The following is a 25,786-nucleotide window of genomic DNA, read 5'->3' as shown; positions in this document are numbered from 1 at the left end:
ATTTTAATTATTTTGTCAGATCGGCAGACTTTCAGTGAGGAGGACATTAGACTTATTGTGAAAGTCAAACCTATAATTCAGGGGATGACGCAGACATGACTAAACACACACAAGCACACACATTCAGAAACACATAAATAAATCCACCAGAGTCCTGGAGATACACACACTTAGACAGAAGTAGACAGACGGAGAGAGAGCGCTGTGGATGGCATTTATCCTCGCAGCCCACCTCAATTTTCCATGCTCTCTAGCTGTGTGCGGTACATAATTAAATTTCTGCAAACTCCAAGCCTCTCTCAAGACTCCTGCCGGTAAACAAAGCTTGCTAATTAGTGCATAAGGTAATAAGTGAGCAAAGCAAATGAGCTGACCCCTCCTCCGTGGTGGTGACCTGTCCTGTATGTGCTCTTCATGTCCTACCAGCCTGGCAGAGTGCTGGTAGGGGCCAGTGGAAAAAGACAGGAATCTGAGGCGGGTAGTTTTCACCACAGCCCACCCTCCCTTCTGTTTCTGAAGCTAACATGTGTTAGCAATTATTGCTAAATCACAGCATTACATACCTGATGCTCACATGGCAATTGTGTTCCCCGCTAAAGGTGAAAAGGCGCTTTGAATTTTGTCCCTCAATCTTTTACCCGTTTTCAACTGGATTATGGAAAAAACTTTAGTGAAACTTGGTGTGAACTAGGCAAAGATAAAAAAAAAAAACTTGTGAAATTTTGGGGTGTGTCCATTATTTTTTACTCTTTGATTAACATTACGATATAGACTATTTGGCCTACTAAATGCCGGCACAGTTCAGGTTGTTTGTATCGAATGTTTTCCCTGAAATGCCTCAGAAAGTCAAATTATAGCTCGGTGTTGACAGTCTGACCCCAGGGGGATGAATTAATGGTACCCAACACCACCAATGGCAAAGAAAACCCTGCTGGTCAAGCCGCCTAATTTTGAAAATGTAGTCTGAAGAGTTATTCATTCCCCTTGTTCCATGCGCATCGCTGTGTTGCTCTCTGTTTGTGTGCAACAGTCTCAGACATTTTTGATCGCACCTCATTTCGTGGTTGCGGTTGCACATTTGCATTAGAGAAGGGAGGACTTTTAGTCTTGGCCCTTGTTTTGATTTGTTGTCTATGTGCCCTTCTTGTTTTAATGCTAAACTTTCAAATTTGGCTTGTGGGTTTATTCTCACCACAGTGTTTGATTTTGTAATTCTTGGATGTAGTTTGAATTTCTCCACTTGTTTCTAAATACCCGTATTAAAGAAATAAGTGGAGAAATAACCTCATTTTCTTTCCTACTGAGAGTCAGATGAGAAGCTTCTCATCACGCCTCACATCTGTCTATATAGTATAAAGCTACAGTTAGCAGCTGGTTGTTTAGCTTAGCATTCATGCAGGAAACAAAAGGAAAGAACTAGCCTCACTCTTAAGAGTATCAATCTTCTCATCTACTTCTCTGCAAGACAGCAAATGCCTAAAAGTGTTTTTAACAAAATGTACAAGAGTTCTTTGACATAAAAAAAATCATATCTTCAAAAGAAGCCCATCAGCAGTACTAGTAGTTACATATAGCCTTGCTATCAATTCAAAATGACCCGACTGATACTTAAAAATCCCAAACTTGATGTTTTCTTTACTTATTTATTATGTCAAGGAAGATATAACTGTGACATCATGGCACATGCTTACGCAACAACAAGCATTTAAGGTCACGTAAGTGAAGATTTAAACCGAGTAGTTCCTGTGAGCACTGAAGAAATGTTTGACGTAAGCACTCCTTTCTTCTAACGGCGTCTGTGCTCATTTTGTGAAACTGCCAAAAGTTTTAGCAATCATAATTTACTCATCCTCAGCTGAGCAAACCACATTTATACCTCCGTTATGAGAACTCGAAGGGATTTTTTGTTGTTGTTGTTGTTGTTGTTGTTGCCGTGGGAGGGTGCCGCCTCTTTCAACGTTGTTCACTCATTTCTGACTTTTGAGACGGAGGTAAACAAGCTCAGTACGCATAGGTCAGCCACAGCCCATTTCAATGTGTTACCAGTGTGATGAGGCTACCCAAGGTGACATGTTATTTGAGCACACGTATGCTATCTTAATGTGGTGTGCTGACTCGGGGATTCTTAGGTCACGCTAAAGTATGTGTGTGCGTGTGTGGGTTGGTCGGAGCGGGTGGGAGGGGTGTAAGTACTCAAAATAAAATGTGTACGTATTGCTGTACACTTGAACAAACAATCTTTTATGATACCATTTGGTTGTAACACCGTGGTTGTTATCAGGAGAATCTTTACCACCTGTCATGAGACATGCTTTTGATTCACCTTCCCTTATCATGATATCGAGCAGAATTTCGTTCCCCGTGCTGTTTTTCTTTTTCTCATGCAGGAGAATGAATTAAAGCATTCTGTCTGCTCTAATTGAAAAATGTACACGGGCACTCAGTCATTGTGGGCACGGCTCCCTCTGTACGTCTTTGTCTGCGTGTGTTTGTGTGTCCCGGTCTGTAGACAGTGGGGCACTGATGCTGAAAGATGTGTCCTCATTTTTGCATTGCACTGGGCTCCTCTGGCAGCCATGTTGGGCTGCTCTGATGTCACACGTGTCACTGTAGAACATTCAGCTCAGAAACAACAGTGCGGAGTGATCAAAATGGCATGTTTATTATCTCCATATCCACCCCCCCCCCTTTCTACTTCTGTGTCACTCTCTTCCCGTCACTCACTCTTTTACTCGCCGTCGGTATGCTCTGGAAACTTTACCAGACAATTTGTCATTCAGGCTGTTTTCATTTTGTGTCATTTAGCCTTCCTGCTAGATTTAAAAATGTTTTTTGTTTTTTTTATACTGAAAGATGTTTTGTAAGGGGAAAGCAGCAGCACTCTTACTGGGAAGGAATTGAAAACTGTCTCTACACTTGAAGGTGTGACAATCCTATCAGAGACCTAATCTTATGTGTTTCTTAAATTTCTCTGACCTTGCATGCCCCTGTTTGATTGACACTCTTGCTGTCATCCAGCGTTTTCCAAATACGTGTAGATCTTCTCACTGAAATGTTTGTCATGCAATATGTCACATGTTTCCACCAAGTAAAAACCGACCTGCGATAACCCTGAGAAGAAAATAATCTTGGATCCAATTAGGCATGCTCATATCTGAAATCCTGAAATGGTTCTTACAGTTAAAAAAAAAAACAAGCCATCAATGACTGCAGTTAAATGGTGTTTAAACTTCAATCGAGAGATTTTTTTTTCTCATAATATATCAGAGAAGACTTGAGCATGTAAAGCCCTTTAGTCCGTTGGATTTAGTTGTGCTCCGGCAGCTACGAGGATAAGAACTGGGTATGAGTCCTTCTAACAATGTTTTCTACAATTTTAAATACTTTACAGAATAGCAAGTCATTCTGTTACTTGACATTTATTTTAAATCTTGGTGGTCAAAAAGCCTCGGGTAGATGATTATACATAGAACAACATATCATTTTTTTGCTCTGTTTTTTAACACATTAGTCATTTTGAACTCGCTTCTCCAACAACTTTGTTTGTTTCTGTTATTGTCTTCAAACTCCCTCAGCAAAAAGTTAGGTGTCTGAGGTTCAAATGACTGGAAACTCCCCAACAGTCAGTAGCCCCCTTGGTTGATCATGATAAAAGCAAATCTAGTTTGTTTTTGGATAACATTTGGCCCGGCTGACGAAGAATCTTCATAAACAAAGATCACAAGGCTGATTTTTTAGTTTTTCTATTTAAACTGTGTCATTGAGATTACGGTCTCTTTCCCAAGAGAGATATTTTACATAAGAAACGAACACTAACAGACTAAACATGCAGACACAGACCATGCACAAGTCACACATCTATATGTAAAATGACAGTTAAAATATTCTGTGACCTGGCATTGTAAGTCACCTACCCTCACAGAGAAACCACATGAAGTGTAATGTAATGTGTGAGGTCCATGTAGATTCCCGTGTGAAAACCTTTCTGCATATTTTCCACATTGTCATTATACGTTGCAGCATGTGGTAGACATATCATCCATGTGATCACGTATCCCATGTGGAAACGCATGTTTTTTTCCTGCAGGGTATGTTTATGAGATGCTGTGTTTGTTACAGAGCCTTACGAAGGACCATCATTTCTAATAAGATGCAACGCTTGGTGAGGAATTTCTCAACTATGCTAAAGCGCTGTGATAAAGAGAGTCAAGACGACTGAGGTAGAGGACTCAAGAGGCGTAATTGTAGACTGTACAATAGTATTCTGTTTTTATGTGAAACAAACAACCTTGAACCTCAGTGTGCTTGTCAGATGTTCCAGGTAGGTCTTCAGTGCATCTAGTGTCCATCCCAATTCCCAAGTAAACACAAGTTTCCATTTGAAAGCCCTGGAGAGGATGAATTTGGCAGCCTGGTGTCATACTGGAATCATGTTTTATCAGTCCACTACAGGATACATGTCATTGTCCTGTTCTGCTTTGCCGAGGTGTAAAAAGGTGCCTCGGGTTCAGACACTGAAAACCATGTGGTTACCGATATGATAAAAGTGTCTTAAATATTCAAAAAGCAGGCTGCAGATTTTCAACGGCCAGGTGATGATAGGAGCCTTATGGCATATAAAATAGTTTAATCAGCATAACAATGTGAATCAACATTTGGAGTGGCACAGATAATATTGTTTATACACTTGCAGGCTCAACACTGACATGCTTTTGTTTCGTCCTGATTCACTCTATTTTCTCCACATTTCACTGTCTCATGCACCATGAACATAAAATCACGGTCAGAACAAATGCAATGGGCTGATACACATACGCTCGCTAACGTACAGACTTCCTGTGAAATCTAACCTAATTGTGGTCCTTGTGTGACAGCCAGTGACACTAAGCAGGCCATCTCATGGCTCCCGTGTCCCCAGATGAAGGTCACAATATCCAAGGCTAGATTATTCGTCAGCCAAAGAAGGAACCTGTCCCAAAATCTAGTTGAAAGCCCTCAATTCTGCATCATTTCTTCTTTTAATTACACTCAGAAGAAAAGCAAATATTCACATTTAAAAAGCTGGTACCAGAGAACAGAAAAAGCACATGAATTACTCATGTGATCACACGTCTCCACATGCACATGAGATTTTTCTTTTTCCCCAAGGGAAACTTGTGGTTTTGGAACATTTTCATGGTGTAATGTATGAAGCCCATGTAGATTCCCAGGTGAAAACTTTTGAAGGAAATAGTAAAACTGACATGTGTAATTGGGGGTCAATAGGGGCCCAACAATAAAACATTTTTGCCTCAGGATGTAAATCCACAGCTAAAGAGGTTTTAGGACCCTGTGTTAATGAATCAAAAGTAGAAGCAACTGCTGCGGATCCACTGTGTTTCAGTCTTGTGGCCAGGCGTCAAAGCACAGCAACACCTGCTTTGTAATTGTACTTGCAAGAATAAATTATCATGGAGCTCTAAATGCAGGCATCAACTCCCCAATTAGCTCCTTCTTAAGCCAGTACCTGCCATGGCACAATCACAATTTGGAAATGAGCACATTCGAGATGCCACAAACGCCTCTCCCAGGAGTAAACTGATGTCCTTGTCAAAGCAGAGTCACAAGGCAGCACTGAAACATCCCTACTGTGATGCCAAGGGCAAATCATGTTTGTTCTAAGTTCACCTTTGTGGGCTTGGACAGTTATCCGTTCACATACACCTAGCTTTGTACCCTAGACATTTTTTTTTAATTATATTCTCTGCTCTGATTCACTGATAAAGCTGTATTCAAAATGTTGCCTTTTTTAGGTATAATTAAAAATAATTGTACAAGTACTTACTTTTAGACATTTGTTGACTCATAGTACCGGTCCAGAAATAAATCCTATGGAGTTAATAATGTTCAGTTTTTGGTGACTGTTTAGAGAAGTGCTGATTCAACTTTTACAAAGTCCATTTGTATGGACAGAAATGATCCTACAGCCCCTGACATTGCAATATCAGTTTGTTCTCTGTTCATTGATGTTTTCCTATAATCTAAAAGCAATCCGTGAAACCACCAAACTGGCAAAAGGTTGGAAAAAAACATCTGCCTGAGTGCATCAAAACCGTTACTTTATTTTAGAAGATCACTGCATGTCAGCATGAAATTAGGCCTCTAGGCTCAGAAAATATACAGTTGTTTTTTTGACACCCACAACAGTCACATGGCAGCTGCAAGCCGGTGCTAATAAGGATTTATTAGTTATAAACTCTCCCAAAAAAAGAAATATCACGTGGCAGTCATTGCACAGTATACTGAATCCTTGTGTCTACACTAGAAATGCTGCTCCTTAACATACACACATTCATCGCCTCCCTGAATCACTTCTTGTATTGGTTGACTCTCTCTTCCCTCCTTTTCTTCTTCCTTCCTTATGTCGCTTCCTTTTAAGCTGGAAATTGGGGGAATTTTTGGTCTTGTGTCAGTGTTCGTTCAAAATATCTCAACCTTGCGTGAGCCCCAGACGTAATTTTCCCTGCTGCTCTAACGTCACACGTATGTGTTGCTGTAAACTGGAACGACCCGCAGGCCCCCGTGATTCTGCAATATGAGCTTAATATTACTGGAAAAAAAAAAAAAATCAAACTTGCCAGTTGTTCTCATGTCATATTATGTTTTCTTGGCTTTCTCTGTCACATAGCTGGCTTTTCCTTCCCAGAAAATGGCAGCGTGTGAAGCTTCTTTGGTGCAGCTGACATTTTCAGTAATGTGGAGGTGGAATCTCTTTTGATTAGAACAAAGTGTCAGTTTGTCGATATGACTTGGCTTTGTCTGTTACCTCGCTCGGAAAGGCAGGCGCCAAATTGTTTGACATGAAATTACACTACATACCAAACCATAGCCCCGGTGGTCACAGTTTGAAAGGGAATATGATTAGTAAAGCCAGTCAAGACACCTTCTAACGTTTTGATTTTTTTTTTTTTTTCTAGCTCTCTTGTAGGCCTCTGTATTATTATTGAACAACCGAACCGTTTTCTCTCAACCCTTTGTGAGCTTTACATTTCTCTGTCACCCTGCAGCATTTCCTTATTCCTCTCTAACGGTTCTCCCTGTGAATGCTTTGTCAACTTCTCTCCCATTTTCTTTTTACATCTTTTGTCTATCTCCTCACTTTAACACACCTTTGATACCTCTCCATTTAGACCCCCCCCCCTTACATACCTCTCAATCTCTCTCCGCCTCCTTTGTCACTATCTTTTCAACTCTCCGTTGTATCCCTTTAAGCTGTCGTTTAGAAGTGGGCGATATGGCCCTGAAATAATAACACAATATCTTATGATATTTCTCCAATGATTCATTTCTTGACTTTCAAATATTCAGTAAAAACTAGAATATTACTGTGGTTGGATAATTGTACTATATGGCACAAATACCTTGAAGAAGTATTTCTATTATCACAATATGAAATCTCCTTACCATATTTTCAAACATTTGACCGATATCATCGTAATTGAGATGATATGACAGCCCTGCCGTCATGTATGTTCAAGGGTATATGTATGGATATGTTGCCGCGTACTGCTATGCACAGCTTTTCTAATATCCTTAGTCTCCATAGTTTAGTGTGATGTAGTAGCTGCTGCTTCTGTTTGTTTGTTTACCTCCCACAGCCACTTGGAGTCCATTAGCAATGCCTTTGCCTCAGGAGGATCACTCACACACACTCACAGACACACACACACACACACACACACACACACACACACACACACACACACACACACACACACACACACACACACACACACACACACACACACACACACACACACACACACACACACACATACTGTACATGCTCTTCCTCCGTCCTTCCCTCTGTCTGGTTTTCACTGCGACTGCAGGCTAAATTGACAGGTAGCCCACTGTTAGAGGAGTTTTCTGTCGCAGGTTTGTGTTTAATACTATACCCAACCACTGCCAAAATGTCAAGAGTTTTATGGCACTATGAAAGGTGGTAGTTTTTTTTAATTTCTTCATCACGGTTTTCTTCCCCAGAACTGCTGCATATTAATATGACACTTCTGTGTAGGTGTGTGCATGTTAGTCTTTATCCACTTGAAACCCGACAGGAAAGTCAGTTATACAAACAGATGGATGGATGTAATATTCTGTACAAATCACAATTGAGACTTTAACTGTTTGATTGTAAGGGGATAACCAACCACATATGGTAGCCACAGGGCATGCATGTGACAGGGCTGTTATTTTTTTCTGTACAATCAAGTGAGAATGATTGAGAACAAGAGCCATATTTGTTCAAGTAAATTTGAACACCACCCACATAGTGTGGAAATTACGTTGTTCAGTCCAGTTATGGTGCCTCCGCATTTCTTTAGACCGTAGTTGCATATGTTTGCGTTTGTTTTGCTAGAATTTCAATTCCAAACATTCAGAGTAACATGAATCTGTATTTGAAATCGTATTTCTGGCCACTTGGCAAAAGACGATAACACATTTTGTTATTTTTGCTCCGTTTTTGGTCTCCACCGTCTCGTGACTACATTTAGCTGCTAATTTTGTCTGCCATTTGATGGTATGTAAATTTGAGTGGATTTACATTAATAAAAACGGTATCTAAAAAGTTTCATTCACGAAGTCAAGGGAAACTCCTGGGCTGGAAAAACAAATATGCTAAAAGAAGCTGCAAGACTCCGTAGAGCTGAAGGGGAACTGTCAAGTGGTGATAATCCTCTGTAGATTTTACACCTTAAGTGAGCCCTTTCTCTTTCCACACGGTAAGGTGATCCTTTTTTGTTTTGCGTTATATGATGTGATCTCAGTTGCTTTAAGTGAGAAATTGAGTTCCTTCAAATGATTTGTCATGATCATCAAACAGAGTGTTCAACAAATCAATTGGCTTAAAGCCCAGTCCAAAGTAGTCTTACTATTTTAATCTGGACAAAGTAAAGCAATAAAATACATCAATTATCTAGTAGTGATGTAATAAAAATACTTATTGTTACTTTTAATTTCATCTAATAACTGTGTGACATTTTATGCTGTTACAGGTTTTGGGTCACATCGTCTCACCCTACGGGATTTTCAGTGACGTTATATTCACATTGTAATTTTTCTATTTCCTCAGACAACATTGTTCCATTTGTTAAAACTGAAAAACTGAATTTTTTTTTTTCCACTCCTCAGACCACGAGTTACATTATTGGTGCATATTGAGTGAATACAAGTGGAAAGATACCAGACAATATTCAGCCCACAACAAATCATTTCATAGTTGTCTCTTTGTTACATAACTGCATGAATCATGGGGAGATTTTCTTTTTTCTTTTTCTTTTTTTTAAGAAAAGATGATTTTGATCCTGACTATGTGCAGACAACTTCACCCAGCGGGGTCTATACACAGCAAATGATGTTGCATTATAAGCAGTGATAAGCAGCCTCTCTCATCCTCTCTCTCTCTCTTTCTCCCCTCTCTCTCTCTCTCTCTCGACATCCCATAATGATACTCAGACAGACTCAGGCAGACACCCGCTCGTTCCCGATTGGTAGAACTGTTGCCAGGGAGCGTTGCCGTCTCAACGTGGATAGAATCTGTTGTCTGGTACACTTTAGACATGAGAACAACTGCAGGATCTGAATATTTATAACGAGGGGACTGTTCATATTGAGATTGTATAGAGGCAACATAAGCAAGAGAGGAAGGACGTGTTCCTCTTCAGCTCACTTCGATAATTTTCATTCAGTTCGCTGTTTTTGAGGGCTGCTGTACTTTAAATGAAATATTAAATAATATAATTACTTTTCTGTGCCTCAATGAGAACCCTCTTGACATGTGTTGAGTCAAGTTTTGGTGATCTGCATTCTGTGACAACAACTTTACTTGAAGATTTGAACTTACTTGAACTGTGCCAACAAAGTACTAAATGATGAACGCACGAATCACAGTAGCGAATGACTTTTACGGTTTTATGTTCGAATGTTACTGTCATTTGGTGGGCAGCTACTATATAACTCGTAACTAAAAGTCTGTGTGTGTGTGTGTGTGTGTGTGTGTGTGTGTGTGTGTGTGTGTGTGTGTGTGTGTGTGTGTGTGTGTGTGTGTGTGTGTGTGTGTGTGTGTGTGTGTGTGTGTGTGTGTGTGTGCATGGGTTTGTTTGCCATCTGGCGAATCGTCTCATTTCTTCATATTATTCAAATATGCCTGGACCTGCTGCTACAGTTAATAACACTGTGCGTAGGTATGAATCCTTGATTAAAATGGATGTAACACATTCCAACAAAGCAGACAGCAGCAATCAGAGCAGCATTCAGTTCTCCTATCTAAAGTTACAAACTGTGTGTACACACACACACACACACACACACACACACATGCCCAACATAAAGTGGCAAAAGTCACAGCCGAGTATATAATGATGACTATAAAAAACACGCCTTGGCATGCGGGAAACTTTGACATGGAAATGCAAATACACACAGTAGGAAACGAGGACACAAGGTGCAGAGAGGCACAAACACACACACACACACACACACACACGCACGCATGCACACACGTACTGTATAATCACTCATTAGACAAACAAGTTGAGGGAGTTCAGTGCTTATATTTTTTTATCAGGGATGTGCAAAGTCTATATTTAATGCAGGCGGCAGGAGGTTGGAATTTGCATGTGCATGTCGGTGTGTGTGTGTGTGTGTGTGTGTGTGTGTGTGTGTGTGTGTGTGTGTGTGTGTGTGTGTGTGTGTGTGTGTGTGTGTGTGTGTGTGTGTGTGTGTGTGTGTGTGTGTATATGTACTTTTTACGTTTGTGTTAACGCGCATACCTTCGCATGTGTTCCCATCATGTACATGCTTCTCGGTCTCATATTAATCCGTGCATACATTTGCATGAACATGTGGCTGTGCATCTGAGTGTATGTGCAATGTGGCACAGCAGAGTCCTGTCCGCCTGACTCAACATATTCTCAGCTCACTCTCCTTTGCACTCTCCCCCACCCTCCCTCTTCCTCTTTTCCCTCATTCTGCCCCCCCCCCTCCTGCTCCTCCTCCTCCTCCTCCCTCTGCCTGGCTGGCACGTACATGCATGTCTGTAGACTCTGTACTGTGCTTGCTGCTGTGGCACGCGCCAACCTCACTGCAATGCAGCCCTGTGTGCATTAATTGGCAGAGAGACAGTGGGTACGTGGTATGCAGGGCGGGAAGCATAGAGAACTGGGAGAGGGGGAGAAGCAGGAGTCGAAGTAAGGACACGGTAGTCACACTTAACTGATGGACAGACTGGCAGGTCCACCGAGGGAGAGACAGACAAACAAACAGAAAGTGTTTTTGCTGAGTGTGCACAGGGAGATTACCTGACTGTGTGTTGGCATGTGTGTGTGGAAGAGCAAGTGAGTGCGTATATGTCTGTTTGCATTAGCGTGTTTGCGGATTTTGTTTCCCCTGCGTTTCACTGTGCTTTTTTTGTGTGTGTTCACTCATGTGTGCCTATATGTGTCGTGCAGATATCACGCTGCTGGGGCAAAGCTCTCTAAACCAAATTCTGACTCACTGTATTCAACACTTTGTGATATCCTCCCTTTCATATTTCCGCTGTGACTGAAGAGTAAAAGTTTGCTCAGTTTAGCACAACTTTCTCCACTTGAGGTTTCTCTGGCAAAGAATGAACCACGATGTGTCTTGATACTTTCTGGGGACACGCTCGGATACAAGAATGCTCTGCGTCAGCTTTATATTATTTTAACAGATTGCTTATTGTGAAAAATGAAGTACGATTTTGAAATGTGTTTATTGTCTTCATGTCTCAGCACATAAAAAAGCAGTGCAGCAGGCAGAGAGCTATCTCCATTGTCTTTTTTTTTCTTCTTTTTTTCACCCTGACGTGCGGGAATTACACAACATTAATGTGTGAAATGTCCGTGTTTATATGTACACGTATACTGTAAAAATTCTCTTACTCATCCGTCACAGCAGTTTTGCATTTATATCCTCCCACACACATCTTTCTGGAACTTACCCTCTTTGGTAGCTGTTGTGTTTCTTTTAGCTGTTGTCCTGTCACAAGCTGCGACATCTGGCTCCTGTCCTCCTTCATCCACATCAAGTAACATTTAGGAAGGCCTTCTGTGCACCGGCCAGGAAAAAAAAAGAAAAAAGAAAAGGAGTAACAACAGAAGACACAGAAATGTCACCTGAATAAGCTGAGCTACCAAAGCGGAGGCGTAAATTAATCATTTAATTTATCGATTCATGTAGAAAATACCAACCAGTCTTGTGTGAAGAGAGTGCTTCTCTCTGTTTTTGTGTAGGTGTTTGGCAGAGATGTTCCTCTCATGATCCGGAGAAAATACACAACACTTGCACTTTTTAACAATTGTCTTAGGAAAAGATTGTAAGAAAATGGGAAACGCTTTGACGTAGCAGATTGTGTTTTTGATTAACCTTTGCGAATCCACATTTGGAAGCATTAGAGGGTTCCTGCATTGTGTATATTACAACTGCCACTTAAGTAAAGATTGGCTTCACCAAGAGCTGACGCATTCTCCCCAGACTTGCGTCAGACAGGGATTTCAGAAGTTTCACTATTCGATGTCTAATTAATTAATGGTGGCTGTGACCTCTGTGAGGTGTTTTTTTTTTTTTTCTTTTCTCATTCCTCTTTTGTCTTAGTCATTCTCCTCCTCTTTCTGTTTGACCATATAGACATCTGTGTCCAGGGGCAAGTGGCAGAAGTTGCTTCAACCTAATTGTCTTTCTCTACTCGTACTGTCCTCAAATGACTTTCTCTCTGTCTCAACTCTCCCCTCCCTCCCTCCCTCCCTCCCTTGAATCTCTAGCTCTGCCCAGTCTCTGTCTCCGTCTGTAACTGTAGCCTGTGTTTTTCTCTCCCTCCCACTCCCTGCGACGTATAGATACTGCATTGATCAGACACACACACACACACACACACACACACACACACACACACACACACACACACACACACACACACACACACACACACACACACACACACACACACACACACACACACACACTGAGCCTCCCACTCCTTTCATCATTGATTCTCTCTGCTCTGCTCTCTCGTTCTCTTTCCCCCCATTCTCTTTCTCTCTCTCTCTCTTACACACACACACACACACACACACAACACACACACACACACACACACACACACACACACACACACACACACAAAAACACTCTCTCTCTCCCTGTCTCTCTCTCTACAGCAGCACTTGTTGAATTCAACCCTTTGGAGGATAGAGAGAGGGGAGAGAAACAGAGAGAGATAATGACAAGGAGGCAGAGGGAGGCTGTGAGACAGTGCTGGAGACAGTGAGCGGAGAGAATGAGGTTTTGGAGGATATAGAGATAGAAGATAGGGGAGACAGAGAAAAGTCAGACAGCAGAGAGAATCTTCTATGAGACAGCGGGAATGACACTTTAAGTGAAAGACAGAGTCGACCAGATGGAGTACATCAAGAGTGCCGTCCTCCCATCTCCAACTCTTCCTTCTTCTGTCCTGGTCCTGACTGCTGCTGGTGTGTCTGTGTGTGTGCCACGGCTCCATGGTGTGCGTTAACCAGAAGACTGGCACACACAGGTCAGAACTGTCTGGGAAAACAGTGAGCGCTCTTTTTTTGTGCATTTGTGCATGTGTGAGAGACTGTTTTGCTGAGGAAAGTCATGTGCTGGTTTCTCCAGGTGAGTGCTTTCTGTGCCAGAGTACACAGTAATCTCCCTGTGCAACCTGTACTGCGTGTGCGCGTGTGCGCGTGTGTGTGTGTGTGTGTTTATGTATGCACACTTTTATGTAAGTCAGCCAGAGTGCATGTCTGTCTGTATGGAGTGCATGAAGTGGGAGAAAGAGAAAGAGAGAGTGAGTGTGTGTGTGTGTGTGTGTGAGAGGCAGTGACATTTTTTGTTTTTTTTCAGTTTGTATTCCTGGAAACTGTTCTGCAGCATTGCTCAATAATGAAACTAGTGGGTATATGTATGTGTGTGTGTGTGGGTTAGTGGGGAGACAAAGACAATGATACAAGGTTCAGAAGGAGGAAAAGAAGCTGCAAATAAGCCAGGAGAATATTACAGAGGAGTTGAGGGAGCTATCAAAGTTGATATGAAAATGTGTGTGTTGCATTGGATTGTTTACCCGCCAGAGTATAGAAGAGAGGACAAATAATGGTGTCGTGTCAGCAAAATCAATGATAAATTCTACACTGTGACATTAAAAGCGGATTGTATTCCATGTTGTTTTCTTGCTGAGAGAAGTTGTTGTCAAGGATGACTTACGGTTCATGCTGCGGGAGAATTGTTGTTGATGCATTAAGTGAAATTCGTGGAATGAGTCCAAGGTTCTTGGAATTCAAGACATGTATAATAACATAGCCTCAAGGTATTTCCACAATGCCCCATGTACAGTAGGCACAGCATTGTGTTTGTCTTTTCCTTCTTTTTTTTTTTCTGTGGAGTGACTCCTCCTTTCTCTCTCCTGCCTTCTACTCTCTCACCCACTATCTCTGCATATCCATCTTTCTTTCACACACCTCTCACTTCTCCTTCCACTGTATTCGTTTTTCTCACTTTATCTCAACTCTATTTTCATCCGTACTCTTTGCTTCCTCTTAGATTCTCTCAATTTTCTTTTCTCGCTTCTCTTACCTCCCTCTGGCGTATCTTTTCATTTTTCGCGTATTGTCTGTTCACTCCTCCCGTGTCACTGTCTCTCTTCTCCAATGCGTTCTCCATACATTTTTGTTTTGTTTTGTTTTACAGATGCCTCTCTCAGCGGCAGAGTCTGCAGTGAATATCTGAAACCCCATCTTCCTCCCCCTCTGCGGCCAACATGTCCCAGCTGCTCCATGTGGAGATCCCAAACTTTGGAGCCACAGTTCTGGGCTCCCTTAATGAGCAGCGCCTGCTGGGACACTACTGTGATGTATCCATTCTGGTCAAAGGTAGGTTAGCTGGAAATTTGGAGATTTTATTTTATGTACACAACTTTGAAACGGTACTGGATTTAAAAAAAAAAAAAAAAAATTTCACCAATATTCTCAACTTCTTTCTCTCAACCAGGTCAGGCTTTCAAAGCCCACCGGGCTGTTTTGGCTGCCAGCAGCCTCTACTTCCGTGACCTCTTCAGCAGCTCCACCAAAACCCAGTTTGAATTGCCTTCCTCAGTCACACCTGCTTGCTTTGAGCAGATCCTCACTTTCTGCTATACAGGGAAGTTAACATTGGCAGCTAGTGAACAACTAGTAGTCATGTACACAGCTGGCTACCTCCAAATTCAGCATATAGTTGAAAGAGGCATGGACCTAATGTTTAAGGCAAACTCACCTCACTGTGACTCGCAAACTACCGGGTCCTTAGAAGAAACAGGATCTGAGCCACAGAGCCCTTGTAACAATGGTAATGGCCTCGCGGTGGCCACCCTGCTGGGAACCCCGGGTTGGTCTTCATCTTTACTCATGCCGAACCGTAAGATTAAACTAGAAGGGGGCGAACCAACACCCCTGACAATATCCACCATGCAAAGCAAGATTTCGTCATCGGAGTTGGGGAGTCGTCTGGCGAGGGCCAGTTCACTCTTCTACACAACGGCTGGAGGGAACCCCATCCCCGGTATGCCCCCTTTCCACCTTCAAGGAACCAGCGGAGGAGGAGGAGGAGCAGGTGTTGAAAGGTCCAGTCCTGGAGCGTCCAGCCTGCCTACCACTGACAGTCCCACGTCCTACCAGAATGAGGATGAGGAGTTTGAGGAAGAGCCCTATGATGGGATCACTGAGGAGGCCTACAGTCATCTCTATGGACGTTCAGCTAACCCCTACGGGAGTGAGTATCATGTTATATTGATGTGATTATGAAATCTCTGTGAAGCATTCCAGCGCTTAGGATTAACAAACACCAAAAGCGTATTTGCTGAAGAGCACGAAGGTTTTACTCTATTCTATATATTAAATTTGACTCCATATAGAAAATAGAAACTAATACTACATTTTTATCTTACAGCAAACCAAACTAACACATTTGCTATATAATTATTGCATTTACATTTAATGTTCAAGACTCTAAAACAATATGGATGGCAATACTGTATCAAATTCATCTTTCTGCTCATGTAATATCTGACTAAGTACATTATTTCCAAACTGCTCTTGGAAGAAATTTACTGCATATCAGACTATTCTAAAAGTAAAACTCAGCATGACTTGCAGAAAATCTAACTATTATTTTTGGCTTCGTCTAGACCCACTACGTGTTGTGCAGAAAAAAAGATGCACATTCATTTCATCCTAGTTACATTATTTAATCTTTTATAAATCATGTATCCTGTGCAACTTAGAAAAGCTAGATGTTGTGCCTCCAGTGTGTGTGTGGGTTCTCAGCATAAAGATAGCTTTATGGAGTTATGATTGGAGTGCATCGTGACCAACAACACACTCCTTATCACAGCTACAACAGCTGGTCGGTGCTGCTTTTTGTTATGGTTTTCTAGCACAATTTCGCAGTGATTTCGATTTGCCTACACATGCAGGTAGAGGTGGTACATTCATTTGAAGTTTGCGTTCACACAAACACACAGACTGGGTACAGGATGGATAGTTACAAACTCACAAGCGCACACACACACACACACACACACACACACACACACACACACACACACACACACACACACACACACACACACACACACACACACACACACACACACACACCATTATTTTTCACATCCTGCACCTCAAAGGCATCACACAGGTTTGTCAAATTCTAGAGTTTCAGATATTTATGAAATCCACTCTATCTGCAATCAGTCAGAGCACCCCAGGGTGACATTGTAGGATATTTGAGAACCATGCACATCTTTCCTGTGTGTGTGTGTGTGTGTGTGTGTGTGTGTGTGCGTGCGTGCGTGCGTGCGTGCGTGCGTGCATGCGGTATGTGTCTATGCACATGCAAACCTATTAATCAACACTTTTCAGCTTGCGCATGTGTGTGTGGAAATTAATAGTTTCATTTATCCTGGTGTGTGTGTGTGTGTGTGTGTGTGTGTGTGTGTGTGTGTGTGTGTGTGTGTGTGTGTGTGTGTGTGTGTGTGTGTGTGTGTGTGTGTGTGTGTGTGTGTGTGTGTGTGTGTGTGTGTGTGTGTGTGTGTACGCCAGGAGTGTGCATGTGCATACACTCACAAGTCATCCTAGAGGTTAGGGGAAAACATTTTGTGAGTAAGAACCCTACACCCAGCTTTGGATATGTCCCCCTCCGAACTGAAGTTGCAGCTGCAGCGTCATGATTTATCTGGGATACATCTGCAAAGCTCAAACATTAATGAAACATAACAAATTTGTATGAGATTACTCCGACCTGCTTCACTAATTAAGTTGTATAACCTCTATTTTGATAGGGGCAAAGAGGAAACGTATGAAAGCATAACTTTGCTTTTGTAGTTTATAGCTTTAAAAAAAAAATGAATGGTGGTCTATCCAAGACAAAACCAGATCTGGATGTTTGTCTAAAATGTTTCTGTTCTTCCTCGGTTTTATTAGTCCAAGACAAGCCGGAGATGGCAGCGATGCCCTTGGCCTTGGAGAACCGCAACTGTGTGCTGATCCGCCGGGACCTGGTGGCGCTGCCTGCAAGCCTCATAAGCCAGATAGGCTACCGCTGCCACCCTAAGCTCTACACCGAGGGGGACCCTGGGGAGAAGCTGGAACTGGTAGCTGGTAGGCACGCACATACAAACACAGGCATCCACTCAAACATTTTACCACGCAAACATTCCCAGAGATTCACTTGTATATGCCGTGGGTTTGCAAAGTACTCATACTCGACACTAGATTCAGATCACTTCAAATTTAATTCTGGGAAATTTATTGAATTAATTCAAACTGATAAATTCAGGTAAATAGAATTCCATCATTGTGAAATAGAAATACTTTCAAATGAATCAAGAGTTATAGAGCTGGACAAATAGGGAATTGGTTGGAGAGTTTACCCACCATCCAGTCAACTTTACCAAAAAGGGGGAAAAAAATAGGGTAAACTGTATATGCATGTATACGGTACACCGTTGACCTGTATGAGACTGCTGTCAGTGGTTAATCTCTGGTCATCACGGTTAACAGTGACTTTAGTGTACATTAGTGCTTAGGTAAAACATTTTGCTTGAAATAATATTTAGACATCAACACGATTATATCCCTGGTTAAAAGCAACGTCTGCCCCGTTTTCAGATCATGCCAGGAGAGGATCATGAAGCCAAGTCCAAGGATGGATATTGAGTTATTGAGTTTGAATGCCATAGTGGGTTTGATGCACGTCACTGTCTTGGCCGGTCTGAAAGGGGATAAAACAAAGCTGCAGAGTTTCATTCCAGAGATTTAAGACTGTGACAGAAGGACAACGATCTCTGCAGTTATCATCAATCAGGCCTTTATGAAAGACTGACTAGACAGAAGTCACTCTAGAGTAAAAAGCATATGACTGCCTGCCGGGAGTTTGCCAAATGGGCCTTGCAGAGCTCAGAGCCGGAGGAAAAATACTTTTTTTTGGTATGATGAGACAAAAACTGAACTTTTTGGTCTGGCTGCCAGATATAGCTTTCGTCACTCCGACCAGAGACTTTCAAAGAGAGCAGGTACCACTCAATATGTAGGTAATATCATTTCTACAATGGAGCATGGCAAAAAACAGTTGAATCAGTTTAGCATTGAATCTTTCCAGACAAAAGAATGGGAGTCTGACCTCTTGCCAGTATCATTTACAGACAGACACGGCTAACACAATGCACATGCAAGTCGTGGTTAGCGACTGAAAGAACATATGACTATCCGGGTTCAAAAAGTTACCACATGGTCAGATTCAATCAAATCCCATTGTGATTTGATTAGAAACAGAATATGACAAAATGAAAACGTGTAACTGAGTCCTGCAGTCTGTATGTGTGAAAGAGACCGTTTTGGAAAGAAAGCAAAACCAAGTAATTCAATAGTGTGCTGTTTTTATGACCCGCTCTTCCTCTCCCAATTTCTTATTGCGCTGTGCACAGCTGAAGCTTTGTTTAACTCCATTAAAAATATCCTTGAACATTGACTTTAACTGTATAAAAAAAATAAAAGATTAATTTGGGGGCAAAGAAACAAGACAAAGACAAATAATTTGTTTGTAATATAAGCTGATTCTTAGCTATTTTTTTGTTTTGCTTGCATGCTCCACAGGTACCCAGGTGTTCATGACTCGAGGCCAGCTCATGAACTGTCATCTTTGTGCCGGTATCAAACACAAAGTCCTGCTCCGCCGTCTGTTAGCCACGTTCTTTGATAGGTGGGTACAAAGACATGCACGACTGCGTTTGTTTTAAACTGTTTGTATTAGTCGCTCAGATTTGGACTGTGTGTGACTCCAACACTACTGCTGTTGTCACAAACCAACTTTCACACTCCATCTGTGGCCATGTTGTGCAATGCGGTTAGTAGTGTGTATTCTCATGTCTATCTACTGTATGTGCTTGATGCTGACTCTGCCCCCTGGTGTCAACTCTTTATCCCTGCAGAAACACTTTAGCCAATAGCTGTGGGACAGGTATTCGTTCCTCTACCAGTGACCCCAGTAGGAAACCCCTGGACAGCAGGGTCCTCAACGCTGTCAAACGTAGGTCTATTGTCCAAATCATCTAATATCTCTGACAGACTTTGTAAAGATCCCAATTTAACTACATGGCCTTTGCTGGTTTTCTCTCTTTTGCAGTCTACTGTCAAAATTTCAACCCTAACTTCAAGGAGAGTGAAATGAATGTGATTGCTGCTGACATGTGCACAAACGCAAGGCGTGTCCGCAAGCGGTGGTTGCCCAAGATCAAGTCCATGCTGCCCGATGGCATGGAAGTGTACCGTGCAGGAATGGGCATGGGTGCTGCTGTAGGTCTGGGCCTGGCCCTGGCCGCCCCCCAATCAGGGGTGCCCCTCCCCTTCGAGCCTGACTTCAAGACCCTAGAGCAAAGGTTGTATCCGGATCGCAAGGACCCTCTCAGGACTCACCCACCTCTGGTAGAGGGCAGCCCCGGGTCTGGGGCGGCTGGAGCAGAGGCTGAAGGTGAAGGTGAAGGAGTTGTCCACGAGGAACAGGAGGAAGATGAGGATGAAGCTGGGTTAGAGGGTGTAGACGGATCACTCGGGGCACCAACTTTGATCACGGGAGCTGAGGCGGGCAACTGTGGCGACACGCCGCCTGACCAGGAAATGGAAAGCTTTGGACAAGGTCTGAGGGTGAACGGACAGTGAATGTCCTTTTGGGCTGCCTCTCATATTGTAAAATCTGTTCAACACCGCATTTTCTTTTGCTTGCTCTCTCTCTCGTCCACCACTCTTACTTCTCCTCTGTGCTTCCTCAACAGGAATTTTTCAGCACAAAAAGCTGCACTCATAGATCTTACTATACAGGCAGTTTGTCACACATGCATGCGCACACATGTGCTTGCGTACTCGCATACTTGCATACTTACTGATAGCAGAAGTAGAACACGGATAGTGGAAGTAGACACAGGCATGGCATGAGCACATTAAGAAAACTAACCCTTTCTGCTCCACCCATTTTCTCAGTATTCTCAGTATGTGCTGGGTTTTTCGGCACCCTCGGCAATATTCCAAAGGCCTGATAGCAGAACGAATGGCAATAATGATTTACCATTTCAGTGCAATACAAAAGCAACAGCTGCTTTGCTGGTAGTTTATGGAGTGTGGTATAATGGTTTGTAAAATGATTCCGTTTTCTTGGAAAGCTCCGTCTCAAAATAGCCCGTGTAACCTTGGGAAAGAGATCAGAGAGACGCCGCTCCCTGTAAAGAGCAAGGTTTGACCACTTTACATTACATTACAGAATCATAAATATGGATGAATATAAAGCAAAGATTGTATTACAATTAAAGGTCACGTATTGTATTAGTACCATTCAGCCAAACAATGTTCCTCTCTGTTAAATCAGCATGTCGTTTCTATGGTAAAGATTATGAAAGAATTTTCTGCGAATCCTAAATACTTCTCCACAATCCAAAAACAAATCTATCACATGGAGGGTTTTTTTCATGCATATTTGCCCATGACATTGGATTATATTGTCAATGCATTGCCTGTGTCTGCTCCAAACCGCCCTGCCCAAACACACACATGCATCCAGATAGACACACACACACACACACACACACACACACACACACAGTTCCCATTCTATGATACTAGCGTTTAAATAGCTGCACCATCGTATTAAAAAATACACTGTCCAAACAATGTTACGATGCTTTTTAACTCAAACTTTTGCAATTGCATCATTCTGCCCTGGAGATGCAGAGAGAGACATGAACAGGAACGTGCACTAAAATCCAAGCTTGCATGCGTTAATACAAACAATGGATAGAAAGAATTATTGAAAACAACAACAAAGCCAGAAACCCGCATTGAAATAAGATAACAGCTACTGTTGCCTCGAGTTATGCCATTAATACGCAAAAGGACTTTCTCCATGTCTCACTGGGACTTCAGTCTGACACATGTTAGAACTGACCCGGATGTCACCCGGGATTGACTGTGTTTGACACAGAATTAATTGGAGTTTCTGTTTTTTGTTTTGTTTTGTTTTTTTAACTTCACCGTGGGTTGTCACCACAAGTAGAAGAGACTGAATATATTAAATGGAAGAAGTAGGGCACTACACTAAGTGGTAGAATAAAAAATGTCAGAGGGAAGCGCTGTTCCACCTAGATGTGGTGGTGTGTAATGCTCCAAGTCCTGCGTCCATCCTGTTATTATTTTTATTTTTGGGGTGGTGGTGGGATGGGGGGGAGGAGGGCTAAATTATTGAATAAAATTTATAAAAAGCAATGTATGCTGGCTTATTGCATTTGCACTCGAAAAGGTCAAAGGATGGGAAACTGAGGAGTTTTCAGAACCGACCTGTACTTAAGAAAAAGGCAAATTTCCTTCACATCCCCCTGAATGTTTATTGGATTTGGAGATTGTGGGTTTGGAAAGAAACAACTGGTCTATCTGATGATGAGGGTTTCTATATTTTGGTAGAGAGGAAATGTCGAACTTGAACCTGCGTTTGTCATACCCATTTTTTCTTTTGATATGTTATAATGCTTTTTGCCACGCATAAGATGCAGTCTAAACAGCCTTTCTTTGTTGCATTGATTTAAAATTAAGCACTGTTGAATGTTTTTCCCTTGTATTTCTAGGTTTGTTTTGTTTTTTGTATTTTCTGATCAGTAATGAAAGCGCATTTAATCAAAGGAGCAGACCGTTCAGGAGCTTAAAGTTATTTTAAGCTAACAATATTTGGAAATTTTGCGATTCAGGAAGTGGTTAAATTTTTTTAATTTATCTGATTATTCTGATGCAAAAAGTATTAGTATATGACCCTGATATATTTGATCTGTCTGTTTATGCTTTAGTGCTGCGCCACTTCTAAGGTTGGGCCAGATTATTCTCTGTTTCTGTTCGACGTATCCTGGTTTGGGTTCTTTATGGGAAGCTTTAAGGTGGCCCTGCACAAGAAACACAGGGTTATAATTGCACTAGGTAATAATAATATTGACGTTTACAGTATCTTTGTTTCTTTTGGAGGAAATGTGATCGGCCATAGATAAAACAGGGCTGTGGCAGAAAGGCTGAGATGATGGATGAATGTAAACCGTAGCACTGCTTTGGCGAGGGTCCGAGTGCTGAATGAATATAAAATGTTGAATCTCTTTTTTCATATATATTTGGCTCAGTTTTTTTCTTCAATTGCAAACTCTTAAAAATAGGCCATGATACAAAATTAATCTGACTGAGGCAGGGTGATTTTTTTTTTCACCCAAAGCTATATAAGGATTTTTTTTGAACAGGTCTTCCAATGTGGTGAACAGCAGGGATCATTTACCCTGTACTGTATGTGCAAAACTGAGCGAGGTTAAAGTACTGGCTTAATCAGTCTATTGTTTATTTAATTTTTTATCCCAACTTATGTTGAAATGACTCGGTATATCTTTATGTAATTTTTTTTATTTCTACACCATAATTCTCTTAAAGAAAATAAAGATGCTCAGTTGTCTATTGGTGCCACCATTTCAATTCATATCACTTCTGGTTTAAAAGTATTTTAGAAATATGTATATTAGGGAATTTACTATAATCAAGCTCACAGTTATTAAAATAGTTTCCAACGTTATCAATCTGCCACCCAAAAATGTTAAAACCTGTTAAACGGGACAGTAAGTAGAATCAGTTTTTCTCTCTTTGTATTTTCCGACACAGAAAATCTTTGCCTTTGTTTATACTAAAATCTTTTTCAACAGGCAGAATTTTGCCACAAAATCTACGAGGAATTTGTGATCGACTCTAAATAAAATGAATCGTAAATAATATAGGGTGGGAGACATTGATATCCTCCAAAATAGTGATGAAGAGGTGTGGAGCAGTGCCTTAGACTGTGAATGTGTGGGTGAGGATGTGTGCCATAACTGTATGTTGAGAGACAAACAAGACCAAGAACCTACTGTATAGATTTGTTTCCCTTATTAAATTTCAAATGCATAATTGTAATATTGGGCTCCTTAAATAATTATGAATTTGATAAGCCCAAATGATTTATTCACTTATTTTCTTGCTTTATGTTTTCCATTATGTCATTCTTTAAGGACAAAATGTGCTCGATCACCAGCCCGATTAATTAGCCAGAGTCACTGTACTTAATTCAACAGTTATCCAACAACAGCGTGTATTCCTAATTGGACACCATCGCATTATCTATATTCGACAGCACGCACAGCAAGTAAAGTGAAATCTGATGTGATGATATTGATTCAGGTCAAACCGGTTCCTACTTTTGATCCGATTTGGCAGCGTCGTCCTCATAAAACATCTGCTTCAACCAGCTTCTTCACTTTTACTGTCAACCAAAAATACGAGTCTTTCTCGGACGCTTCGGGCCTTTTTTCTTTTCTTGTGCAGGGTGAATTTAATGATGTTGCACTATAAAACTGAGAGATTCTCAAAGACTGTCATGGCTAACCCTTTGGGAGGATGAGCTCTGTTTGAGGTGGCTGAAAGAGAAAGTTCTTGTAAAGTTGTTTATTTTACATGTTTATTTTAAACCAGTGTCGCATTGACAGCAAACACATTTCCCTGGATGACAAAAAAAAACAAAAAAAACAGGATGGGGTTGTTGGTTGAAAAGAATCTACTTTCACAAATGTTTTGTTGCAAATAAATTATTGCTTTATGAAACCTTATCGTGCCCTGTTTTATCCCCATTACTGTAAAACTAATGGGCACCGTATTTTTTGTTAAATTGAATGGTTTACCCTGAAATATAAAATTTTTATGCAAAAAGAAACTTGTATCATAAAATGCATGCCATTCAGACACTCAATCTAATCCAATGAGACCTCTGATCTTTATGCACCATGTATTTTATGCTGAATAACTGTTGTCACTGCTAGCAAACAAAGACTGAGCAGTCTTGCAGTGAACAGGGCTGTGTTTTTACGATAGAACCTGGCCTTTCTTTCATTGAATGTTTGCATAAAGTTTAATCTCTTGTAATAATGACAGCAAAATAGGGATAAAGAGTGGGATACTTAGACTAACTACCCAGTTGAGTGTGCATTTGAACCTTGGGCAGACTCAGAAAAAATGCACTAAACGTTTGTGTGTATGTATGTGTCCTTGAACATAATGCCAGCACTTTAGAACTACTTAGAAACATGAAAGAAATGAGAAAAACATCAAGAATGACCAATATTTTTGGGCAAATGAGGAGTAAATGCAACTTTTAAAGCCATGTGTTCAGAGCGCTGACAATCAGAATAGGGATGAGACCCAAAGTGCACTATGGGAGATATGACATGACTTGCTGTGCTCTTGCTATCTGCTTTGTCTTTCTCCAGCTTGCTTTGGTCTGTGCTGGCTTCCTCTCCAGATTGGAGGGACACGGTGATGTTGACCCCAGCCCTCTTGGTTTTAAGTGTTTGTCTTGGCAACAAGGAGTGACTCATACCTTGGTGCTTCGTGAACAGAGATGTTCCATGTTGACATGGACCATGTCTGTACGGGCCGAACTTGGTCCTAAGTCTGGGCTTATTGGTAACCTCTTGATGGACAACAAAATAAATAGCAAAAGAGGATCCTACTGTTCAACCCAACACTTTGATCATGGTAATGTTTTTCATTATCAACAGGGCTTGGACCAGGGAAACTGGGATGGGACAATATCAGTGTTGATACTGCTTTATGTTTCAAATGAAAAATTTTAAAATGTTTATGCGCCTTCTGACTCGAGCATCAATAGTATATACAACAGAAATGCAAGTTGCCACTTTCGATGTTGCATAAGAATCTACCTTTCATTCCCATCATGGTATTTGCCACCACAGTTTTAAGTTGTATAGTCCAAGAATATCTGATTTCTTTTAAATGCAATACAGAAAAATCTGCTTTCTAATAAAAGTCCTTACTTCACCTTATACCGCCTCTTTCTTTTGTCTGTGTGTGTTTCCAAAGAAGAATGGCTACCTTCATGGACCTCTCGGCTGCTGACCTCAAATACCTGCTCAGGATTTAACGGTGCGCCAACAGAAGGAAAATAAAATAGTTCTTTACTGCTTGTGCAGTATGTTTGTGAAATTAAGACTAAATCTGCTGCATTTTGCAAAATGATTCACTGCAATTCAGTCGGTAGGCTTTACTTTATTTCATCAAGAAACTGTAAACATATTAACAAGTTATTTGCAACAATCATTATATGTAAACCTTTGGGAAGA

The 25,786-nt window shown here is 41.3% G+C and overlaps 1 protein-coding gene across 4 annotated transcripts in view; it reads left to right on the top strand.

Annotated features, from left to right (window-relative positions):
• Positions 1-25,489, top strand: part of LOC138628036 (nucleus accumbens-associated protein 2) — a 31,663-nt gene extending 6,174 nt beyond the window's left edge. Inside the window, exons 1-7 of one of the 4 annotated variants that reach the window (XM_069710771.1) lie at positions 12,973-13,594; positions 14,767-14,948; positions 15,067-15,825; positions 17,538-17,714; positions 19,209-19,314; positions 19,544-19,641; positions 19,738-25,489. In XM_069710771.1, the coding sequence (XP_069566872.1) occupies positions 14,837-14,948; positions 15,067-15,825; positions 17,538-17,714; positions 19,209-19,314; positions 19,544-19,641; positions 19,738-20,270 (1,785 nt within the window). In that variant the 5' untranslated portion in view covers positions 12,973-13,594; positions 14,767-14,836 and the 3' untranslated portion in view covers positions 20,271-25,489. Of the gene's footprint in view, positions 1-12,972; positions 13,696-14,766; positions 14,949-15,066; positions 15,826-17,537; positions 17,715-19,208; positions 19,315-19,543; positions 19,642-19,737 lie in introns of those variants that run through there. The other 3 variants (XM_069710769.1, XM_069710768.1, XM_069710770.1) reach the window with 3 other exon arrangements.
• The last annotated feature ends 297 nt before the right edge of the window (positions 25,490-25,786 follow it).

Source organism: Brachyistius frenatus, unplaced genomic scaffold (assembly GCF_029030835.1).
Source record: "Brachyistius frenatus isolate BFR_SWC_R1_liver_20210118 unplaced genomic scaffold, ASM2903083v1 Contig_94, whole genome shotgun sequence".
Lineage (NCBI taxonomy): Eukaryota > Metazoa > Chordata > Actinopteri > Embiotocidae > Brachyistius > Brachyistius frenatus.
This window is presented reverse-complemented; position numbering and strand designations above follow the sequence as displayed.